Here is a 22115-nt window from a genome sequence, read left to right as displayed (position 1 = left end):
CCAAGATCTGCAGTTTTTTGGAATTGACCTGTGTTTCTGCAAATAGGAAATTCAAAGCGTGGTAACGGAAGCACATGTTAAGCAGAAGCAGTCTGTTTCTTCAAGATTACTTTAGATGAGAGGGCAAGAAGTCTCTCATCTAACCAAATAGCCTTAGAAAAGCCAGGAAAGCACACAAGCCACACAGGCTTGTCAGTCAAAGCTTGCTCATAAACTTCAAGATGAGGATTCCTTTTCAGAAGGATCAATAAAGTAAACATATTTCTAACTTTCCCACATTTTGGTTGAAACACCAAAAAGTTTTTTTTTTTTGTGAGAATGGTAAGAACACACAAGAGGCACAGCATGCTAGGAAAGGGTTTATTCGTACTTTCAGTCCTGCACAAGAAAAACACTGTAGGTGAAAATAAAAAGCCTAATAATGCAATTAAGGCAATGTTTAAGTCCACAAACCTTGTACAATGACATTACAGTTTCATCAACAAAGCTGAGGTATAATGAAGGTAGGAAAAAAAAAAAAAAAAAAAAAGTGTCTTAGAGGGCCAGTGCCTGTCCATATCCAAGCACACATTCAAGTCTGAAGGTGTTATTTCCCGAGCCGGCGGCAGGAAGCGGTCCAGGTCGTGGAACACAATGGGTTTCACAGGAGGGTCTTGTAGTAGTCATCCTTCAAGCTGTACAAGACCACCACGGCCACCCTGAAGTAAGGACAACACGTGTCAGACTTGGAATTTAAGAAGCAAGGAGACGTGCGGAGCTTCAATCACTTAAAAGAATTTGTAAATTTATGTAGGGAGGAGTTGACCTGGCGCACAAATGCTTTGTTCAAGTCAGTTATGAAAGCCCTGGACAACTTTATGATCTGCTACTGCCAGGTAACTCCAACTTGTTCACTAGGCCTTGTTTATTTAGTTCTCATTTTCAACAAAAACAACGACACAGATGTTCAGTCCCCCGCAAAATTCCCTTTTTGCTTTTGTTGAGTTCTTTTATCAGTTTTGATTCACTCGAATAGTAAATCGAAGACATAAACAGGAAATTAAAACCAAGTGTTCTTGGAGCTGTGATTTTTTTTTTTGCAATAATATCATTCATGAAAGAGAAAAATCATCTCTTGGGGCATTCGCGGGTGTCAACACTCGAGGCTCAAAGACGGAGGATTTTGCATGGCTGTAGGGATTTGAGAATATTAAACGGGAATACACAACATAGAGCTCCCTCGCTACGCACGTTAACCTGACCTTTGACAAGCGTTCCACTTTCTCCTTTGCTCAATGAATTGCCTCAATTGAGAATTTGGCTTACGTTATGATACGGATGTCCGATTTTAGTCTTGCTTTTACTTTTACTCGAAATTGGGCCTGTAGAGTATTTGAAACATTTTGGTTGATGAATGGTGACAAATCTTACCTCTTGGTCATTTTAAAAGTGTGAATCTCATCGCAGATGGCCTTCAGGTAGCGCTGCTTGGGGAGACGTGACAGAAGAGTCTTCACGCTGCTGTTGTACTGATCTTCGCTCTCAAACTGTGGAAGAGAGACAGACAAATGTATGTAGTGTGTATTATGTATTGTTTGCTAAGTGGAGCTTGTTGCGGGTGGCCTGCTAATTTATGAGGGTGCTGCAGCAACTTCTGGATTGTGGTTACAATGTATGATAATTAAATATCTTTCCAAGCCTCAACTCTTTCTACAGAGCAGTTATTAGAAGGAGGCTTGTGGCCAGAGGTTTGGAACATGAATATTAAGACCCCTTTAAGCATGCAAGGCTGTCTGACTGTATGGCAGCTTTGTTAAATGGGGTGCAGGTTCAAACAACTGGAGCAAGTCTCTCTGGTGTTGGTGGGAAAAAAAAAAAGAAAAAATAGGGGTGTTCCCTCACACCACCTCCTTAAACAGAGCCTACGCTGAAGGAAGGAGACGGGATCCCCTCTTCCTGTCTGGGTCCTTGAGTTATGATGCCCACTCTTTCCAGGCAGCCCCAACCTACTGCATTCCTCCCATCACCAGGATGTAGGCCTTTTATTGAAATGTTTTGGACAAAGTCAGAAGGGAACTAACCTCCAGAGACAGGAAGTTGATCAGAGTTTCCTTCTGAAGGTCCACCTGCAGAAAAACAAGTACATTTAGAAGCCATTGTGTTTCCAAATAATACCATGACGATTTAGCTAACAATAATGCCTTCTGTACAATCTCACTCAACGGGTTGCGCAATTCTTTCAAAGCACCATTACTCAAAATTCCACTTTCCCCTGGCTGGCTTGAAAAACAGCCCGTGTCCCCTTTCCCAGGAAGGGGCTAATTGCCTCTTGGGCCTATCATTGGAAAATGAGTGCTGCTGTGTTCCAGTCGGACTGATATGCAAACAGGCCGCTGACATGCAACAACAAAGACTTGGAAGCCTGTGCGACCGTTTAGTAGGATGAAGGTGATTAGGCGTGGGATGTTTCAATAAGTCATATTTACCAATGAGACCTTGATACAGTCCAGAGTCCCACAGGCACGACAAACAATTTTTTGGATCATGCGGTGACAGGTAAATAAGATGATTTATGGTGTGAATATCTTGGCAATAAATCGAGGAAGCAACCACAAAAAAAAAAAAAAAATCAAAATGGCAGGAGGACATTGAAGTATGTGTTGATAGAATTGTATACTGACATGTTTGGATTCAGTGGGAAGCTTGGCATGAGGTAAAACAACTGTAAAAAGGACTCCTCCTCCTGATGTTTCATACTTTGGCTATCAAAAGCCTTTTCATCGCGTAGAGATGTCACACTTGAATTGGAAAGATGAAGAGGGACTGTACTAAAAGGGGGAGTGGATGTATGGGTAAATAAACAAAATGACTTACTGCCAGAACCTCAATGTCACTGCTCTTGTTTTGCAAACTGTTTGTAAGAGTCTGCAATCTGGTGTGGATCTGAGGGGGGAGAGCAAGATAAAGTCAAAAATAATGGAGAAAAGGAGAAGGGTGGAAGAAAATAATTCCTTGCATGGTCAAAATGAAAAAGCACAATCATAAACAAACAAAAATAATGTTGGTTTTTTTTTCCATGCTGTTACTTAATTTGCAGTTTTCCCACAATAGGTGAAAGTCTGCAATATTTATAAAAAAATAAAATAAAAAAGCAGACATTAAAACATTGCAAATGTATTTGGACACATGAAACAAATTGCAAGCATAAAATATTATAAATATATATTCAAATATATATCATTGAAAATACTTATGTTATGGTAGAGTGCCACTTGACATTGAACTGAACTATTCCATGTAAACGTGGCAACGGTCGCATCATTTCAGTTACCTGAGTCTCAAAACGACGTCTTGCGCTGGCAGACACTTTCTCCGAACTGATGACATTCACATTAATGTTCATGCTGCAACTGCTCCCATGCTGCTCAGAAGATCCTGTGGGCCAAAAAAAAAAAACAGGAGGTTCTTCAATTTTCCAAAACAGGCTTAGAAAAATTCTAGGTAAAACATGAGCTAATGGGACAGCAGTGAAAAAAAAAACTTGTATCGTTATAACACACTGTTGGCTGTGCAATTGTGTGTGGGTGATGCAACAATTTAAATGCCTCAGCTAATCTTTCATCACTCAGGGTTGAAAGGTTAATCCAGGGGTGTCAAACTCATTTTATTCACGGGCCGCATTGTAGTCATAGCTAGAAAAAAGATATTAAAAGTGAAGACAATTTGCAATTTTAGTAATGCCACACGAATTTGATGCACAATTTGTCTTCGCGGGCCACATAAAATGACGTGACGGGTCGTATCTGGCACCCGGGCCTTGAGTTTGACACCTGTGGGTTAATCCCTGTTTTATAACGTGAAACTTTTGAAACATGAAAGTAACTCAGCAGTCTGCAGAGAAACAAAGGCACAACTGTTAAATGTGTTAACGCTTCACATCAGCATTGAGTGTAAACAGAGGAACGAGTGTGTGTGTGTGTGTGTGTGTGTGTGTGTGTGTGTGTGTGTGTGTGTGTGTGTGTGTGTGTGTGTGTGTGTGTGCCTTGTACCTGTGGTGTTGATCTGGGAGCCTTTAGCATTTTGGCCTATGCTTTCAGATATTTCCCTGCAGGAGCACAAGGAACAACTTGTATCGAGCTTCCCAGAAATGAAAGCAACACTTGAAGCCAGAAGAAGAATCACTTTACCTGATGTATCTTTCCTCTAAGAATTTGGTCCGAAATTTCTGAATGATGTGCTCCACCACTTCCAACTCAGGAACTCTTTTCTCTGACTGTCTGTCCTTCTCTAAGGATTTGACCTGAGGATTGATTCAACAACTTAAAGACGTGCTTTGATGGAATGAAAGTCAAGTGTTGACAAACTAAAGAACAGATGCTTTATAGACACGACAAGTCTGGAGAAACTATTTGGCTTCGTTCCTGTACGCAAAGCATATTGGTAAATTCCTGCACGTAATATTCAGCTACACTAGAAAAGAGATTTGGACAGTCTAAAATTTTTGCACAAAAAAAATTCCTGGAAACTAGCTGAAAATCAACAAGTGTAATTAACAGATTTTTTTCCCCCATTCTTTTAATGCTTAAATCAATTATTGGTTGGTGTTATACTTTTACCTTCACGTAATTACCCTCTTTGTCAGATACCATGGCCATGCATGTGATCCCAGCCACCCGGCAATGGTCCATCAAGGTCTCCTGAGACTAACACATACAAAAATTGCTCAATTTTAGTTTCCCTTGGAATGAAACAAACATGGAAATCAGCGATCTCAAATTATGCGTCGCCAGTGTGTACACTGTTAGAATCATGCTTTTACAAGGGGAAAAAAACAACAACACTGATCATGTGGTTCATGAACAAACCCTGCAGTCCTCTGAGTACAAAGAGTGAGCATCACATTACTGTAAACTTGTACTTCGAAAAACTTACAAGGTTACAGATAATGTATCAAAGCCTTATTTGGCTTATTAGGCAAACTGGAAGTGTGCTATAATTGTTGCTGTGAGACTTTGCCATGTGATGGCAGCTAACAAAAGCTTAATCTGAATAAGCTGTTCTCAAAAGTCTCACCACTTATTTGGGTGCTGGGCTGCACACGTAATCAGTTAAAACCACACAAACACCGTTGACAATTAGAGAGGGCTGCTTGTTTCCACCCAGAAACAAAATTCTTCTTGATTTGTTTCTGGGGGGGCTTTGAAGCAGAAAGGCTGGCCATTTATGTCCCATGTCATTACAAAGGACTTGAAATGTAAACACTGTCAGAAGTGGAACATTAAAATAAAAAATAAAGGGGGGGGGGGACATGTGGGCATGGTTTACATATATGTAGTGGACTTGAAGTTCTCAAATATACTTGAGGAAAGTGAAAGAGGCATCAGGACTCAGGTTGTTGATTTTTGTCCAATCACAGCATGTTTCCACTAGCAAGCCCCTAAAATGCAATGCCCAGCTCATCAGCTTGTTGTTTGCATTTTCTGATTCTGCCCTATAAAGTATTTATTGGGAGGTTTCTATGGGATAAAAAGTTGTAGGGTGGGACTCACAAACTAATTTTCTTTTTTTAAAAAAAAAAGTTTCCCTGACCGCTTGAACTCAAATATGAATTTACGGTGCTGCAGTGTAGAGCAGATTTCTTATTTTCTGGTCAGAGAGCAGGGAAAAAAAAAAAAAAGGAAACTTTGCTTTGTTTAACAGACACATAATAATTAGAACTGGGATTAGTACTTGGACTCCTCATAATGGGTCAAAAATATTTTTTAGGAGTGCTCATGGGCTCATACTACTTGCAATTTATATTTGCTGATATTGTCATCTGTATTAGAATGATAAGGCTGAATTAAGTGCTGACAGTTATATGAGTGCTCATTCTTATCAGCAAGAAAAAGGGGCAGAATTCCTTCTAAATAGAACTGAGACCTTATCATTGGGTTCAAAATTGCCAAGCTAACAAAAAAACGCTGGCTGCAGTTCAACACTTATCACAGCCTCTTAAGTTGCATGTCAGTGGACGACATTGATGTGCTGCAACATCATTTACTGATAAAATACTTGGAAGAACAAGTTTACACAATGTGTTATCAGAAATATACTTTGAATACTACAATTATCACAATTTCTCAAGAAAACCCAATTTAAAAAAAAAAAAAGAAAAAGATCCAAAAATGTGTTTACCAGTAAGTGTTGTGAAAAAGATGCTCTGATACTTTCATCCCTTTATAATATCTAAAGTCTATATAATGTGGAGTAAATGTCGCCAATCAATTGACACAAACCTGTGAAACATCGTAGGCAATGTCTGCAGAAACACCGTTGCTCCACAGCTTCTGGACAACACTGATGGCCCTGGACATGCATGAATGTCCCACAGGAACCACGAGGACATCACAAGAACTCACTGATGGCTGAGAAACAGGGCACAGATATGAGTGTTGTAAAAAATAATAATAATAAATAAAAAAGCATTGGGGCCTATTTATGTCAGTTGGCAGATTAAAACCACAAGGAGTAATTTCTTTTTTTCTGATAAAATTATATCAGAATTTAAACCTCACATATATTATTAAATAGTTACTAATAATAGAATGCTCTAATGAGGAGGCACTAAATATGAATCCTGGTATGCCACTCTATTGTCATGTCAGATGTTAGCATGTGTCTCACTGGCTCTTCCATGCTGGCCACCACGGCACACACTTTGTCCAACGCCACGCTGGCACCAACTGCTGAAGGCACTGGCACTGTGGAGGCAGGTCCACGAAATTCCAGGATCTAGCAAAAGAGATGGCAATCTTTATCAAGACAACCTGGATCACTCATGTTAATACAGAAATGTTGAAATATTTAAACTGGTCATGCAGAACTTGATTTTTAATAGTAACTATGAATTATCATTTACACTACCAGGTGGTCGTAGCGTCCTCCAGCAGCCAGTATGTCTGGCACTATCCGCTTGCGCTTCCTGATGAAGGCCACAAACTGGAAGATGATTCCAGAGTGGTGCTGCACCTTGTACACTAAACCTAAATTGACTACCACCTGTCGAGAGACCACACACATTAAATAGGGTCAAAAACAAACTCTGTTCAAATACCAGATTTCGGTGATATAAAGATAAATCATTTCAAAACTTTTTTTTTTTCCAACACAAATTTCACCCAAAATACATATGCACAACAGAAACAAATGAAATTTTCTAAAGAGGGGAAGTAAAAATTAATGACTGAGATAATGTGGTTGCAGGATGGGCACACCCTCATAACTGAGGATATGACAGGCTCCGAGTGGTATGCTTGGTACAAACAACACTGCTTATCACCAAAAGAACACCATACCTACCTTGAAGCATGGTGGGGGGCAGCAGAATGCTTTTGGTTGTTTTTCTTCAGCCTTAGTCAATGTGTACAGAATTATGAACATTTTCCAAATCTTAGTCAACAAAAAGGGCTGTGGTTGGTTATTTCTTAACAGCTGTATCCCTGGTTATGAGGGGGGTGCACACTTATGCAAAAACATTTTCTTACTTTATTTTTACTTACTCCTCCTTTCCGTCATTTTTTTCTCATCACAAACATCTGGCATTAGAACCAAGGGTTTTAAAAGCCACTGTGTATAGTTGATCCATTTGACATGCTTACTGGCAGTTTCACTCCAAGTCTTTGAAGTAGCCCCGTGACCTCCTCCAGATCTTTGAGTCCCTGCTTAGCCATTTGCATGACGGCCGTCTTCTGCTTGGTAAGTGAAATCAGTAATGGTGCCACTTCTTTTAGGGTCCCCTTCTGTTCAATGTACTTGTACAACACCTGCAACTTTACACAAAAGAGACAAAATTCAGCAGTTACGAGGGACGCTGATTCTTTTTCCGGACGACAAAAAACACCTGGTGGACACTCACACTGTTTGTTGACAGTGAAAAGTTGCAGAACTTTGCCTCTACCTCACGTTTGGTCAGCTTTTCAGTCTGGGGTAAAATCCAGAACAGAACATTATATTCAAGAAATATTGGTGAAGAACCTGCTAAAGACACACATGGACAACATCTGTGATACATGTGAGACAGTTACTGACCATAGCATCGCATAGTATGGTGGAGGCCTGGTTTAGTTTGTCCTCGGGGATTCCACTGTGAAGCAGGATGGCCTTCAGCAAACTTGTATGGTTCAAATAAATGTTGTAATTCCTCTCCTGGAAATGTGACGAGGGGAAAACAATTCATTTCCAACAAAGGCTCCGACGGAAAATCATTTCTGATTATCAAAGAGGAAGCACTACTATCTATTTAATAACAGGCGAGACTGTCCACTTCAAAAAATCCACAGCAAAATGCACAAGCACCAATGTCGAATTATGACCACGCTGCTCTACTTGTAAATTTTATTTAAAATCTTTCACATCGAGTTGGGTGGGTTGGAGGACCCCTGCAGGGGCTGAACCTGGGTTGATTGAGTTCAAGAGACATGCCGGTCAGAACAGGCAGCATTGGGAAGTGTGGACAGGAAATGGATTTTACAGAGAGGGAGGGGAGGAAGTAGAGTAAGCTGTGCCAAACTGATTTAGGGTGTATATAATAAACATGGTGTAAATCTGTCTGACTTCCTCAACAGCTTGGTATGTTAGGCATGCGAGTGGGACGTTTAAGGGAGAACGAAAAACAAACAACACAGGTTGAGATGACGGCATCCGTTGGAAAGGACAAGGACGTGTCGAAGCCGGTCAACAAAATGGACCGTCTAGAAATGAAGCGAGGCGAGGCAGCTAAGCGCATACTGACACTTGAGTTATTTCAAATATGGTAAAAGGGGAGCAACCTGAAGTGCTGGGAATTCCTGGACTATTTCGGAGATGGTGTAAATGGTCTCGGCATCTGGGAGCAGGTTGTTGGTGACGGGTGTGATGATGTCAAAGGCGCACTCCAGGAGCTCCCTTGGGTGAGCGCGATCCAGTTTCCTGGGTCGAAACACGCGATCAATGCTGTACCTTGAAAAAAAAGGAACACATTTTGAGTTAACGCAATCCCTAAATGACAAAAAAATGGAAACCAAACCAAATTAATGAACAGTTTTATATGATCCTTCTGTTTTGTTTTTTTTCTTTGATGATCATTTTGAATACAAAACCTTCCTCCTCCCAGATTCAAGTTTTACCTTTTTAAATGTGTTATGTTGTTTCGGGCAACATATCTCGCAAACGCCATCTAGAATAAAAAAAAAAAAAGAGAAGTTGTTGGATGCATTCATATAATTAATAATGTCAGTGCACATCTTGTAGGAATCAATCAACAACTTAGTCCACATACTTTCTTGTTGACTGTGTGAGTCAGCACAAAGGAAAATTAATTGTTCCCTTTCTGTGTAGATGTGACACAGTACGGTTGTGTTGTGCAAAGTGCACAAAGCTTACACGAAGGTTGTAGGGCAGCGTCACCAGCATACCACTGTGGTCCATGAAGCAGGCCGGCTCGCTACCTTCACAGAGCTTCCTGTGTCTGGGAAGCAGCAGCGGCGTCTGCAGGCGTACTGCACCTGATGATGCAAGCGGATGCAAAAGGACAACATGACCTTCACCTTGAAAGAAGTGACGCATGTGAGGAGATCCCAAATGAGCATGAACAACTGAGTCCAGCTGGGGGCAATCAGTAGTTAGCACAAATGTAGTAAAAAAGCAGGGTCCGTGTGTCAACTGATGTTCTTTATAACAGTGCATTTATTGTTGTTCATGTGACGTTCGACCGAGCAGATGTTTGAGTCTCAAAGGTTTGCAGATGGATGTCATCTTCCCACGTGCGTAAATGCTGAGAGGAAACCTTCCACACTCACTGTGCTTCTTGAAGATCCTGGTGATCGTCTCATACACATACTGCTGCAATTTGGCGCTGCTGAAGCTGAAGCTGCCCTGGAGGGAGACAAAACAAACAGCCTCTGTTAAGGATCAGAAGACACGCAAGAAGCATGAACATGCCCTTTTCAGGCCACATGACTATTGGGTTTTCTACTGTAGGCCACAGTGACATCTAAAGGCAAAGAAGAGGAACTGTTTGTGTGCGAAATAGCTCCTTCAGAAATTCATCAGCAAAAGTCAACAACATACCTTGTGAAGGTCTATATCGTAGGTGAAATCCATGACTGGTGAATTAATCTGAGCAAACAACTGGGCCACCATGCTGCGGTAAGCTTTGCAATTGATATTGGCCATAGTGTGCTGTAAGACTTCATGGAGCTCGGACTCCTCCATCTGGGGCGGAGGCAGAAGTTCACTCTTGAGCAGCTCCTGCGCAGTAGGCCGCAGCGCAGGGTCATGCTTCAGGAGCCACTCGATCACTTTTCTCTAATGTGACAGATACAAGCGCAACACATCAATTTGGGTTGGCGTGAAAAGAATAATTTGAACGCTGTGTCAAAATATTCTTCACCTGCGTTCCTTGCTCATATTTACTGTAGTCGTCAGGGAAGTGAATGGCCTCCTGGAGAAAAAAAGGCAATGAAGTACCATGGCCCAAATATCTCCAGATGATTCTCAGTTGTGCACGTACCACACGGAGCTGGCTCAGGACTGAAATGCGCTCGGACCCAGTGATCATCGGCCGGTAAGACATCTCGAAGAGTATGATGCCGAGGCTGAACAAATCAACTTTCTGAGAGCAGATAAAACAATATCAATAGTGCATGGTCACCTACTGATTGAAAAAAAAAAAAACAAAAAAAAACAAGGCCAGATACATTTTCATAAAATTTGATCAAGATTACAAGCAAAATACAAAACCTTACTTGATTGTAGGTGGCTTTGGTGTTTCCTTGAACTTCGGGGCTACCATAGAGGGCTGTACCAACCATACCAGTCAGGTTTCCTACAGTCAAAATAATTCAGAGGGTGTATTTAAAAAAAAAAAAAAGGGGGGGGGGATATTTTTTTAAAGGGTTTGTGTACCTGTTGGATCCAGTTTTTGCAGCGCTGCAGAGCCGCTCTCTTCCACTTCAAATTTACCTGCAGCCTGGGAGAGAGCAAGCATTTGTTTGATATGCATGCCAGCTATTTCAGAAAAAAAAAAAAAAGTTAAGCAAGATGAATAATGTACTTTACAGAATAACAATTACCACAGTGGCCGGATGGTCCGTAGCCAGGCCAAAATCCCCGATCTTCACGTGATCTTCGAAGTCAAGGAAGATGTTGACAGGCTTCAAGTCTCTGTGAATCATCCCCTTAGAAAAAGAATAAATGTGACAATTTGATCAACGGAAACCCAAACAGGAAGAAAATATCGTTCAAATGTGTCTGTCGGTGAGTAAAACCTGTTCATGAATGTAAGAAAGACCGTCGAGGATTTCCCTGAAGAGCCTCCAGAGCCGACTCTGGTCTTGATGAAGACCTTGGTCAATTGTGTCACGCAAAGTGCTTTTTTCACAGTATTCCATCTACACAGCGGATATGGTCACATGGTTTATAAATTGCCGACTGACACGTAGTGATAATTATTTTGCAACGCTTACTTGTATGTACAAGTAATGCACCGTAACAAAAGATCGATCAGAGTCCGTACTCTCCGTTGTTTCTCTTGCCAGCCCTTTGCTTGGGTCACCCTGCGGAGACAATCACGCATCTGTTATACCGACAAAAACAAGTTCATCGCAAGAAACATTCAAACCTGCGACATCTCATCTGTGCTATCGTCGCCATTGTCAAAGTTGACACTGTCGTCCGATGGTCTGAATGAAATAGAGGCGCCAAACACATCTTCCTCCTCATCATCGTCGTCGTCGTCATCTTCATCGCTCGACTGGTGTCGACCGCATTTAACACCGGAGGGCCTTTCAATAGACGTGGACCATTCCACCGAGCTAGACAGGGCTGGAGGTGGCGCAATGTCCTCCACGTTGTCAGCAAGGCCAAGCTCGTTGAGCCGGGGTAGAGGTTTCCGGACCGGGGATGGCTTGTCGGGAGTGCTCGGAGGCTCCGAGCTATCGGTGTTGCTCGGCATCCCTCCGACCGGCATTTCGTTCTTCTCGATCCACGCGTTGTAGTAACGCACAATGTTCTCATGGTTGAGACGCGACAGTAATGTCACTTCGCCTTTAATGCGTCTGAATTGCTTGCTGGCAGGGTTGACCTGGATGCGCTTCACAGCATAGTAGCAACCATCAAGATTGTTCTGAACCTAAATGAGAGATGGGGGTGAATGATGCTCACATACAATACAGGCAAGAGATGACATTTTTTATATGTATAAAAAAAAAAAATACCTTAATCACAGCACCAAAGGCCCCTTTGCCTAAATGTTCGAGTTCCTTAAACTCATTAAAGTAGCGAGAAAACTGCCTCTGAATTCCAGGAATGAACGGCGCATTGAGGATGTGGCTACGCGAGTTTACGGATGATGGATCCACAGCGAGATCTGAGGAAAAAAGGGATGAGATTTGTTTCAGAATGAAAATCTCTACATCATAACCCTGTCACATCACATCCACAATATATTATAATAATATCATATTGAAATATTAAAAAGAGGTGCACCGATTGTTACGGACCAAATTATAACTGGAATCATAATCAATGTGTTTTTTATGCACTATTAATTTGAAATAATGTCCTATTTAAAATTAAAAAAAAAAAGGGGATGGACATTAAAATATTTTCTGATTCAATTTACCGATGAATGAACAAAATAATCATTACATTAATTATTTTAGACAATGTTGCTTGCAGTTCTAATATTAAAAAAAATACCTCTGACAATGATTTGAAAGCTTGATATTACTATGTGTGATATTTTTTAACGTCCAGTTGTACCTAATGAGGCCGCCATTTGTTCCAATAACATTCATACATTCACCTTCGGGGCTGCTGTCCTGGAACTGAGGCTGGTTTTTAGGTGATGGAGGCTTAAGGAAGTTGTGGTCCAAGAGTTGCTGGGTTGTCCATCGATCAACATCGTTAGGGCAGACGCACCTATGAGGCCACATTGTGCAATTTGGAACACAAATCTCTTCAATTATTCTCACTTATAAATCGAGTTTTTTTTTTTTTTAATGCCTTGATTTTTTTACAATGCAAACATACAGTGTATACCAAATGTGTATTTCTTGCTATAAATCGGTATACGTACTTATGGAGGAAGTCCTTAAAGTCAGCAGGCAGGGTGGAGGGAACGATTACAGGATACTCTTTCACCTCTTTGCCTTGACTTAGAGCCAGCAGCATCAGCCCCAAGTTCCACACGTCCCCCTTTTTGCCCATCTTGGTGGGCATCGCGGTGCCCTCAGAGAAACGCACGTGCGCCTGCTCAAAAATATCCTCTTTACAGATATCGGAGAATTTCTTGGATAAGCTGTAATCAGACAATCGAACGTTGCCCTCGGAGTCCAACAGCACACTGGAGGCCCCCAATTGTTTGTGGACCACCGAGTTGGAGTGCAGGTAGTCGAGTGCTGCCAGCAGCTGGGCCGTATAATGGCAGAGTTTGTCCAGAGGGACGGGGGAGTGATCGAGGAGACTTTGGTTCAAGTTGCTGCCGGCCACATGCTCAACCAGAAGGTCCACCAAGAGGCAGTCTTCCTTCTCGCTGGAGTTCAGTGCCCTGTAGTGCACCAGGTTTGGGTGCTCAAGACGAAGGAGGGAGTTGACTTCGTTTTCTGCCGCATGGATCTTCAGAGAGGTTTAGTTTCAAGGTTAGTCAACAGCTCTGACTTTTGTAAAAGCTATCAAGTAAAAAAATATTTAACTGCTATTCATAAGTCCCAAAAATAACTTCACAATTAAGTCAGCAGTAGGGCTGGGCCATTAATCGAAATTCAATTACAATCACGATTATTACACTCCACGATTACAAAATTGTATATAAAAAAAAGATTATCGTGGATTAATATCCAATGTTTGTTCATACATATTTGAATTCATACATTGGTATCATTTTTTTTATTTATTTTAAAATGTTTTTTTCATTTTGTTAGGTCCAAAAGGAATTTACATAATTATAGGGTTTTAAATAAACTCATTTGTCTTTTTAAAAATGTTTAAACATGTTACTGCTTTGTACCCCAACAAAAATAATTGTTCGAATAATCGTGATTTCAATTATTACCAAAATAATCCTGATTAATATTTTTTTCATACTCAAGCAGCCTCGTCAGAATTTTTTTTATCACAACTGATAAGTTGCAATATTTGTTGTTTACATGAACTTTGACCCTAGATACCGCAAACTTCCCAAAGGCCATGTGAATTTATTTACATGGCAGCGCTACAACAATAAAAATATCTATCTGTACTCGCCTGCTTTTTGCAGTTCTCAATCTTTTCTTTCTCCTGACTGGTGAAGAACTTGCCCATTTTCTTGTTCCAGCGTAGTGACCACTCATAAATGACTGCAAAGTCACCTGAGTTCACCTCAAAGGCATTATAAACGTTGCGGTCAAGCCTCTCACTAACTCCTGTAATATGAACACACACAATTAACAAACAGTCCAAATTTGGAGTTGTAATCCCACTACTCACCTAAATGTCTCCCTTTGTGGACATGGAGTTCTCCAAAGGTGCTGCTGTTGAAATGAAGACGTTCCTGTGTGTGTGGACTGTCTTCATTGATTGTCTCACGTCTGGCAGATGGATAAAGAACATAACGGCAATATTTTCCGATGAAAATAACCTTGAAACTTGAATGTTTAGGTACCTGTGACGTGTTGTTGAGTTATTCCGTCGGCGGTTTGGGAACCATTTCTTGGTGTCTGTGATGTCAGGAGGAGTTCCATATTCACTGGGTGGGCTCTTTGCCAGTATGCTAGCAGGGATGGGTAGCTCCATACTCTCAAGTCGCTCCTATAAAGATTAGTCCATCATAAAATATAAATGTTGTGCTTCAAATTTTAACTGTTGAAGCTCTGAGACCTGTTTGGCAATCTCCTTTCTTCTTTTTTCCTCTCGTTTTTCCTCCTCTCGTCTCTGGATTTCAGCCATGATTTCTTTTTCCTATGAGAGAAAACATTTGTCAATTCCCATTCCAACTCAACTGCTACAAAACAATTGGATCCCACAACATATGCTCAATTTTCTTTCTTCTTTCATTTGTCATTTATTAAAAAAGGAAAAAAATGCTTAAAAAAAAACAATTGCTCACCATGTCCTCCTCTTGCTTGCGCCGCTGGTCTCTCCTCTCCTGCTCCTCCAGGTCCCGTTTCTCCTGTTGTTTCAGAAGGTTCTTCAGCATCTCCTCGTGGAAGGAGCGTGGCGGAGGTTTGTTGTGCTCGCACAGGAATCCCTGGATGTGGTCTGCAAGCTCGTAAATCATCACCTGGGTGTCGAGGGACAGGCCTACACGTGTCAGACAAGACGTGTACGTTCACACGTCTGTGTGTGTGTGTGTGTGTTCGCTCTCACCTCTCCGCATCGTGCCGCTGCCAGCTTGGTGAGCTCGCTCTGAAGGTTCTGTAGGTTATCATTTGACAGACCTTTGGCATTCATCAGCTCCAGCTCTGGAGGCCTGCACAACAACCATGAAAGATGACTTGAGTTTAGGGCTGAAACGAGTCATCACATAATTTTAATAATTCGATTCAAAAAATGCATCGATTACATTTACTCTGCCTCAATGATTCGTTTATTCCAACTAAGATGCGTAAACGTGTGTCCGAAACTATGTACAATCATTTACTCAGGTATTTTACGTTTGCACTTTTAAAGGTCATGTAAAAAGCTTTTACAATGTTACTAGATTACTCAAATACAAAAATAAACAAGAGCTCCACCTCTTCTTGAGTTTAACACCAATGATCTACATTTGTGATTCCCAACCTTTTTTCATCTTTTTTTTGTACCATCCCACAAACCATTTTGTTCACCTGACTCAAACATGTTGATGATTCTCCAAAAGTAGAGTGTAATAAAATTGATTTATTAAACGAATCTCTGTAATTTGCCAGATTTAATTCTCAGGGATTATCTTCATTACAACTCAAATCATTGATTAATAAATCAAGAATAGACATCAATAAATGATAAATCACACTTTGTCACGTATGTCTTGTATAACATTTACCACAAAAAAAAGCTCCTTTAAATTGCGTATCCCTCATTGAGAAACACTGTATAGTAGAATCTCCTCAATGCTTGTTCAAGTTGGATTTGTTTTTTTTTTGTTTTTTACAGTTTAAAACAAGTGGGTAAAAACTTGATGCTATTTGAAAGTGCCTTGTTTGGAACTGTCAAAGTCGAGATGGGCTTGAGATATTCTCCAACTCAATACACAGTGTTGTTGAAGCAACTACAACTGATCGATGTCAATCTTCACCGCTGGGAATGTAAATACTCACACGTCTGGGTAGTTGGATGGACATTTGACTTGAAGTTCCACTGTTACGTAACATTCCTGGCCATAGTTCAGGCCTTTTGGGCGCAAACAGAGGTGCACCTCAGGAGGTCTTTTCACCTAGAGAGGAGGAAGAAGGAAACAAGTGAAGGATTATACACAGTACAATATTGATTTGTAGGGCGTGTTCGCCAATAACGGTGGTGGCCTCACAGTTACCTTCCACGGATCGTTTTGGCGCAGATCCTGGAAGTCTTTCTCAAAAATGGATGCGAGCGCCTCCAACTCATTTTCCTGTTGGACCGTGTGGTCATCTGTGCCCTCTGTGGGAAAGAATTGACCACTCATTCTTCTGCTACGTCTACATGGCAATCTTTCTCAGTCCTGTCACACTCAGCCGAGAAATTGTAAGACAAGTCTTCAGTCAACAACCAGACGAGGTTAGCCGCCCCTCTACTTGCTCAGCGTCAATCTTTTCACTTTTTCCTAACACTTTTTTAAAAAAAAACTAACTCAAACTAGAAACCTCGAACTTCGATTTGTGAGTCCTCGGTAACAGTGTTTTGTCGCATGTCTGTCGCACGATACGTCGCGGATAATGACGTCAACACATTCAATTTTCAAATATGAACCCTAGAGGGCAGCAGTGAGACGAAAGTGGCACAGATTTGTAATGAAGTTAATCTGTACTACAGTCAGCCTTGTACCTGAACGCGTTCATTGAACGAAAGTTCATGAACTCGGATGAGGTCAATTGACAAAGCACGAAGAAAACCAAAAGAGTATCAGACTAAAAGAATATACTATATGTCAGTCAATTAATTATTTTTAGATTTATGTTAGATTTATATTGGATTAGATGTTAGATTAGTTATTTTATGGTACATTGTGACTGATTAAACTGCATTTGTGTCACACGCATTGTTTGCTTCCTAAGAGGACAAACTGTTCGTGTTGAACTTTGTTTTTGCTTGAATGACTGTTACTGTTATTTGAATTATAGTCAGGACATTTATGTAAAGTATTTTACGTCGTACAATGATAAACAATTTTGTCAATAAAGATTAGTGAACACGACCTCAGGCGCACTCGGATGACGTCAGAGAGACTACGTCTATAAATACGGCACCCCAGTCACAGTCACGTCGCGGAGTGTTAACTAACCCTAACGTATCGCCTCTCCCTTACGGTTTACGCCGAGCCTGCTGTTTTTTGCTCGGACTTTCAGCAAGCATGGGAGGGAGGTTATCCCCGATATGCATTTCTAGCCTAAATTTAATGATTCCGAAAAAAGTTCCGAGCATGCACTCCGCCGAGTTCAGGTCCGTGTAGGAAAGCACCCGGCATGGTGATCAGCTTTGGCTGTCGCGAAGGGTTTGACCCTGCATCTCCGGGTGTTCCCACATGGCAAGGCAACTGAACAGATTAATCTGAGCCCGGGCAACACCGCCGAACCTATTAATGGTCCGGTTTTGGAGCCTAAACTCAAACATCTTAACCGCAAAATAATCTGACAACTGAACCCTTTTGCAACGCTGGCACCAAGTAGCTTGAAGTAGCTACGAGCGTGTCCACTGCTTGCATTGCTTCAAATTACACACACCATTTCTCAGTTTTCACAATATAGAAGGACCGTGTTTTGTTTTAAATGAGCCAAATTCGACCTTTTTTTTTAATTATTTTTTTAGGTTTACAGATTTTTTTTAATGGCGGATCTTGCTCGTTATCCTCAGCGACCATGTGGCACCATTTTGGGCTTTGTTTTTCCCTCCACAGTATCGCATGAAGTAGACATGTTTTTTATTTTGTTTTAAACGGGACTGTAATGTATGCAATTCCTGAGCATCCGCTGTTTTACGTGATGTGGTTGAGTCTGACTTGTAAAATAAAGCTGCAAGAAGAACGAGGCAAATCTGGTTGGCTCAATGGTGTTATTGAAGTAGAAATAATCACTACAGGAAGGTTTTTATTTACTCAAGTGGAAGGCACAGTTATTTGGGGACATAGCTAGCTGTTAGTTTGGAGGCCACAATATCTGGGGAGAAAACTTTGTAAACTATACAGAACAAATACACAAAATTTTTCTGGGGGGGACTACAATAGAATGTGCATGCACACACACTACACACATCCCAGTCATTACTTTCCCCAGAGCTAGGACAGTTAAAATTGCACAGGTAGCAGAAGGTAGCTGCAAATCCCTGTCAGAGCAGGGTTGAATAATGATTAAAGGGGATTAGGAGGAGGGTCATTGCTTGGCTACTAGTGCTTGTGGCTGCCTTTATACAATATGCTTGTTTACTATTACAACTCCTTGCTTTATTTGAGCAAGCTTGGAAGACAAGAAGAAAAAGATGAGATGGAAAAATTGCTTGAGACTCTCTATTAATCGCTAAGGTTACGGTAAGTGATCGTGACAATCGGCAGCTTATCCCTCGGTGTTTTTTTTTTTTTTAAACAACCTCATCCTACTGATTTAGTATGGTGCTTTGTCGTTCCAGAGTATAGAGGTTTAGTATTTGGTAATGTTTGTATTCAGAGTATGTAGATTAATATATAAAACGCACAATAAACAGCGTGAACACAAGTAGGTTAAGCTGCTTATGAAAGGACCCTTCCCACTGAATCATCACCTTCTCTTCCTGACTTACTACTTTAATCCATCCACAGAAAAAAACAGGAGTTATAAACAATGGCTGTTTTGAAAGTGACCTTTACCAAGACCAAGAGGGACAAACTAGCTCAGGTCCTTTGGATCCTAAATTGGATCTCAGTGGTGACAGGTGTGATCCTCTTCAGCCTGGGCCTCTTCCTAAAGGTGGAGCTCAACAAACGGTGGGAGCTGATGGCCGACACGGACATTCAGTACGTTCCTAACATGCTCATATCTGTCGGCCTCATTGCCTGTGCCATTAACTTCCTGGGCGGGAAGATCTGCTATGACTGCGTCGACACGGCCAAGTTCCTCCGCTGGAAGCTAATCATGCTGCCCTACATTGTATGTACCTTCTTCTTCACCTTCTGCGTGCTGGTGGGGGCTCTCATGTGCTATACCATGCACTGGGAGCTGGATGAGTCCCTGAGAGAAGGTCTGAGCAAGGCCATGAAGTACTACAAGGACACGGACACACCTGGACGATGCTTCCTGAAGCGTGCCGTGGACATGCTGCAGATAGAGTTCCAGTGTTGCGGCAACAAGGCTTACACAGATTGGTTCCGAATCCAGTGGATCAGCAACCGCTACCTGGATATGTCTCACAAAGATGTGGCTGAGTAAGTAACCAACATTAAGCACCCCTCTAGGTCCGCCAGTGCAGCTACAGGACACTGAACCTCAGATCTCATCCTGTTTCATATATATAGTCGCCTGAGGAGCAACGTGGAAGGAAAGTACCTGATGGACGGCGTCCCCTTCAGCTGTTGCAACATCAACTCTCCACGGCCTTGCATCCAGCAGCAGGTTAGCAACAACTCGGCCCACTTCAACTATGACCACCAAACAGAGCAACTCAACCTGTGGACCAAAGGGTGTCACCAGGCTCTCTTGGACCACTACAGCGGCATCGTACAGTCCATCGGCCTCACTGTCCTCATCACTTGGCTCTTTGAGGTCAGTCAGTTTTCTGAATCAACCTTTAGTGAGCCAAGATGTTATTCACAAAGAAATAAAATGGGATCTTTTTGTTTGCAATCAATTAATGACCCTCTTGTGTTGTTTTAGCTGTCAGTGTTGACGGGCGTGCGTTACCTCCAGACATCCTTAGAGAACATGTTGAGACTTGGAGACCCCGAGTGCGATTCGGACGGCTGGCTGCTGGAGAATAGCTTCATAGAAACGGCTCGAAGTAACCTGAACATCATCAAGACCCTCAGTAAAAATAACCACGTGGATACCGCCAACAACGGGGACCCCAACATCAACGTACCCTCCACTTCCAAAGCTCACTATGGGCCGGACAGCTTGCCTTCCCAGCAAATACCTATAACCAGCTGAAGTTTTAAATAATCTGAGCTGTGGAAGATACCATGTTGGCAAAAGGATGAGATGCTCATATTTTGCATCACATCTGTTCAACATTTTTTACTTGGACAATTCAGATCATGTAACCATTTTCCAACACACTTTCTCAATCAAAAGCCTTTTTAATACAGGGTAAAAACATTCTGCCTCTGACACTTAAGGGGTTACAATTCATTGTGGCTGTGGATGCTGTGTCTTTGCCTTGCCTTAGAATTCACTAAAACACGCCACGAGAAGGAACATTTGTCTGGGTATGCTTTAATGTTTGAGTCATGAAACCTTTTACTGTACCATGGAGGATTCTTGTGTACTGCTTAAAGAAACTGTGATGCCTTTTTTTTTTTATTTTGTTGTATTGGTATCAAGTTTACATCCACCCAGCGTCCAATTAAATGAAATTGAAGTTTTTAGGGTATAGAATGGCTGTAAACACAATATGGACAAAAGTAATTCACTCTAGTGCAGATAGGGGAGAAAAAAAAAAAAAAGCAAGAACTTGCCTCGACCAACTCAGAATTCATGTGATTAATCAACAACCATGTAACTCCACAATAAATCACATTTGCTTATGTACTGTACATATCTGTTAAAATAGTAGACATTGATTAGATAGACTTGTGATTTTATTACTATGTTGTGCTATCAAACAGCACAAACATTAAACCCCCTTTTTTCCAAAGGGGTAACATACAATAAACGGGTGTTCCAATAAACTGAAATAATTGTTGTTTGCTCGAAGCAGTGTTGAAAAGTGGCTTTGTTAATCAGGGGAAGATTACATTCAGACATTGTGTCAACAATTCATCCCCAAAAAATATTCACAGTGCTTCATTTTTTCCATATACATAAGTTACAGTCTCAGTCTAAAATGTAATCAATTCATTATTCCCCCATCTAAATTCTACAGACAATACTCCTTCATAATGTAAAAAGTTTTTAAAATGTTTTTTTTTGCAAATGTATTTAAAAAAATTAAAAACTAAATCATATGTACATCAATATTTTTAATTTTCAATTTTAATAAATTAGCAAAAAAAAAAAACTTTGTCAACATCTGGTGTGTAATTTAGAGGGAAAAAAAGATTCTATTTGGGATTAAGTTGTAACATACAAAGTGGGAAAAGTGAAGCGCTGTGAATACATTTCTGCATGCACTGTATGTTTGTCCTGATAAATGATTTATAATCGTGAATCTCCAGAGAACCGTCGTTAAGATTTGGAAGAAAAAAAAAAAAGAAAAAAATATATAAGGAAATCAGGTAGTTTTCTTGTCAGATGCTACGCTATTGAGATACTCCAAACATGATTTAACTGACATCACAACATGATGGTGATGGTGTGTGGATCTAATGTTCGGTCTTTGAGTCTTTCCCGACAGGAGGTTATTTGCATTCTCAGCGATGACAAATTAAAATAAGGCTAACGCGCTCTGTTCTCGGACCACACACCTTTCTTTTTTTTTTTTTTCTTTCTGTCCTTTCTCTCTCTAATCTCTCTCTGAGCTCCAGCAGGAGGCCGGCCGGGGTTTCCGAGGAAGCGTCTAATGCGCGTGCGCAAGACGTGTACGCACATCGGGGGTGGGAGTTGGGGGGCAGCTCTGATGGCTTCGCTCTGCTCTGATCAACTGGCTCCAACATCACAACATTTGCCAATCGAAAGCGAACATCTGGTTGACCAACTCCAGGCTGCGAGCAATCTCCTCCAGTATGCAATGCTGCTGCCACATCTGCTTCAATTTCCTGTAACGCTCCGGACAAAGGTGCAATGGATTGCCCCTCCTTGGAAACACAAATACCAACAACCATTGATTAGCATATTACT

At 41.2% G+C, this 22115-nt stretch overlaps 3 protein-coding genes across 8 annotated transcripts in view; 1 reads left to right on the top strand and 2 right to left on the bottom strand.

Annotated features, from left to right (window-relative positions):
• Positions 1 to 346: 346 nt before the first annotated feature.
• Positions 347 to 16906, bottom strand: eif2ak4 (eukaryotic translation initiation factor 2 alpha kinase 4). 2 transcript variants are annotated; one of them, XM_085931829.1, is made up of 38 exons: positions 16493 to 16906; positions 16278 to 16393; positions 15346 to 15448; positions 15086 to 15259; positions 14857 to 14937; positions 14642 to 14787; positions 14467 to 14567; positions 14245 to 14402; positions 13079 to 13617; positions 12806 to 12921; positions 12216 to 12367; positions 11621 to 12130; positions 11466 to 11555; positions 11268 to 11390; positions 11073 to 11177; positions 10906 to 10969; positions 10746 to 10825; positions 10511 to 10612; positions 10391 to 10441; positions 10069 to 10305; positions 9798 to 9873; positions 9382 to 9503; positions 9126 to 9175; positions 8790 to 8958; positions 8050 to 8166; positions 7877 to 7942; positions 7620 to 7790; positions 6886 to 7020; positions 6646 to 6753; positions 6258 to 6386; positions 4596 to 4682; positions 4167 to 4279; positions 4029 to 4084; positions 3311 to 3414; positions 2854 to 2922; positions 2061 to 2105; positions 1411 to 1526; positions 347 to 698 (listed from the first exon to the last, which is right to left on the bottom strand). In XM_085931829.1, the coding sequence occupies exons 1-38, from the start codon at positions 16619 to 16621 to the stop codon at positions 641 to 643; spliced, it is 4968 nt and encodes a 1655-aa protein (XP_085787955.1). In that variant the 5' UTR covers positions 16622 to 16906; the 3' UTR covers positions 347 to 640. The 2 variants fall into 2 exon arrangements, with proteins under 2 accessions (XP_085787955.1, XP_085787956.1); XM_085931830.1 differs by lacking the exon at positions 16493 to 16906 and having other exon boundaries at positions 15086 to 15279; positions 16278 to 16330.
• On the top strand, positions 16402 to 21315 carry prph2la (peripherin 2-like a). Of its 2 annotated transcripts, XM_085931834.1 has the most exons (4): positions 16402 to 18680; positions 18944 to 19546; positions 19637 to 19883; positions 19995 to 21315. In XM_085931834.1, exons 2-4 carry the CDS (start codon positions 18966 to 18968, stop codon positions 20265 to 20267), a joined length of 1101 nt encoding a protein of 366 aa, XP_085787960.1. In that variant the 5' UTR covers positions 16402 to 18680; positions 18944 to 18965; the 3' UTR covers positions 20268 to 21315. The 2 variants fall into 2 exon arrangements, with proteins under 2 accessions (XP_085787960.1, XP_085787959.1); XM_085931833.1 differs by having other exon boundaries at positions 16402 to 19546.
• The window catches only part of ubr1 (ubiquitin protein ligase E3 component n-recognin 1), a 13945-nt gene continuing 12729 nt past the window's right edge, over positions 20900 to 22115 (bottom strand). For all 4 annotated transcript variants that reach the window (XM_085931825.1, XM_085931826.1, XM_085931828.1 and 1 more), the window contains exon 47: positions 20900 to 22072. In XM_085931825.1, the coding sequence (XP_085787951.1) occupies positions 21931 to 22072 (142 nt within the window). In that variant the 3' untranslated portion in view covers positions 20900 to 21930. The remainder of the gene's footprint in view (positions 22073 to 22115) is intronic.

Source organism: Syngnathus leptorhynchus, chromosome 15 (assembly GCF_054491065.1).
Source record: "Syngnathus leptorhynchus isolate UIUO chromosome 15, UIUO_Slep, whole genome shotgun sequence".
NCBI lineage: Eukaryota > Metazoa > Chordata > Actinopteri > Syngnathiformes > Syngnathidae > Syngnathus > Syngnathus leptorhynchus.
This window is presented reverse-complemented; position numbering and strand designations above follow the sequence as displayed.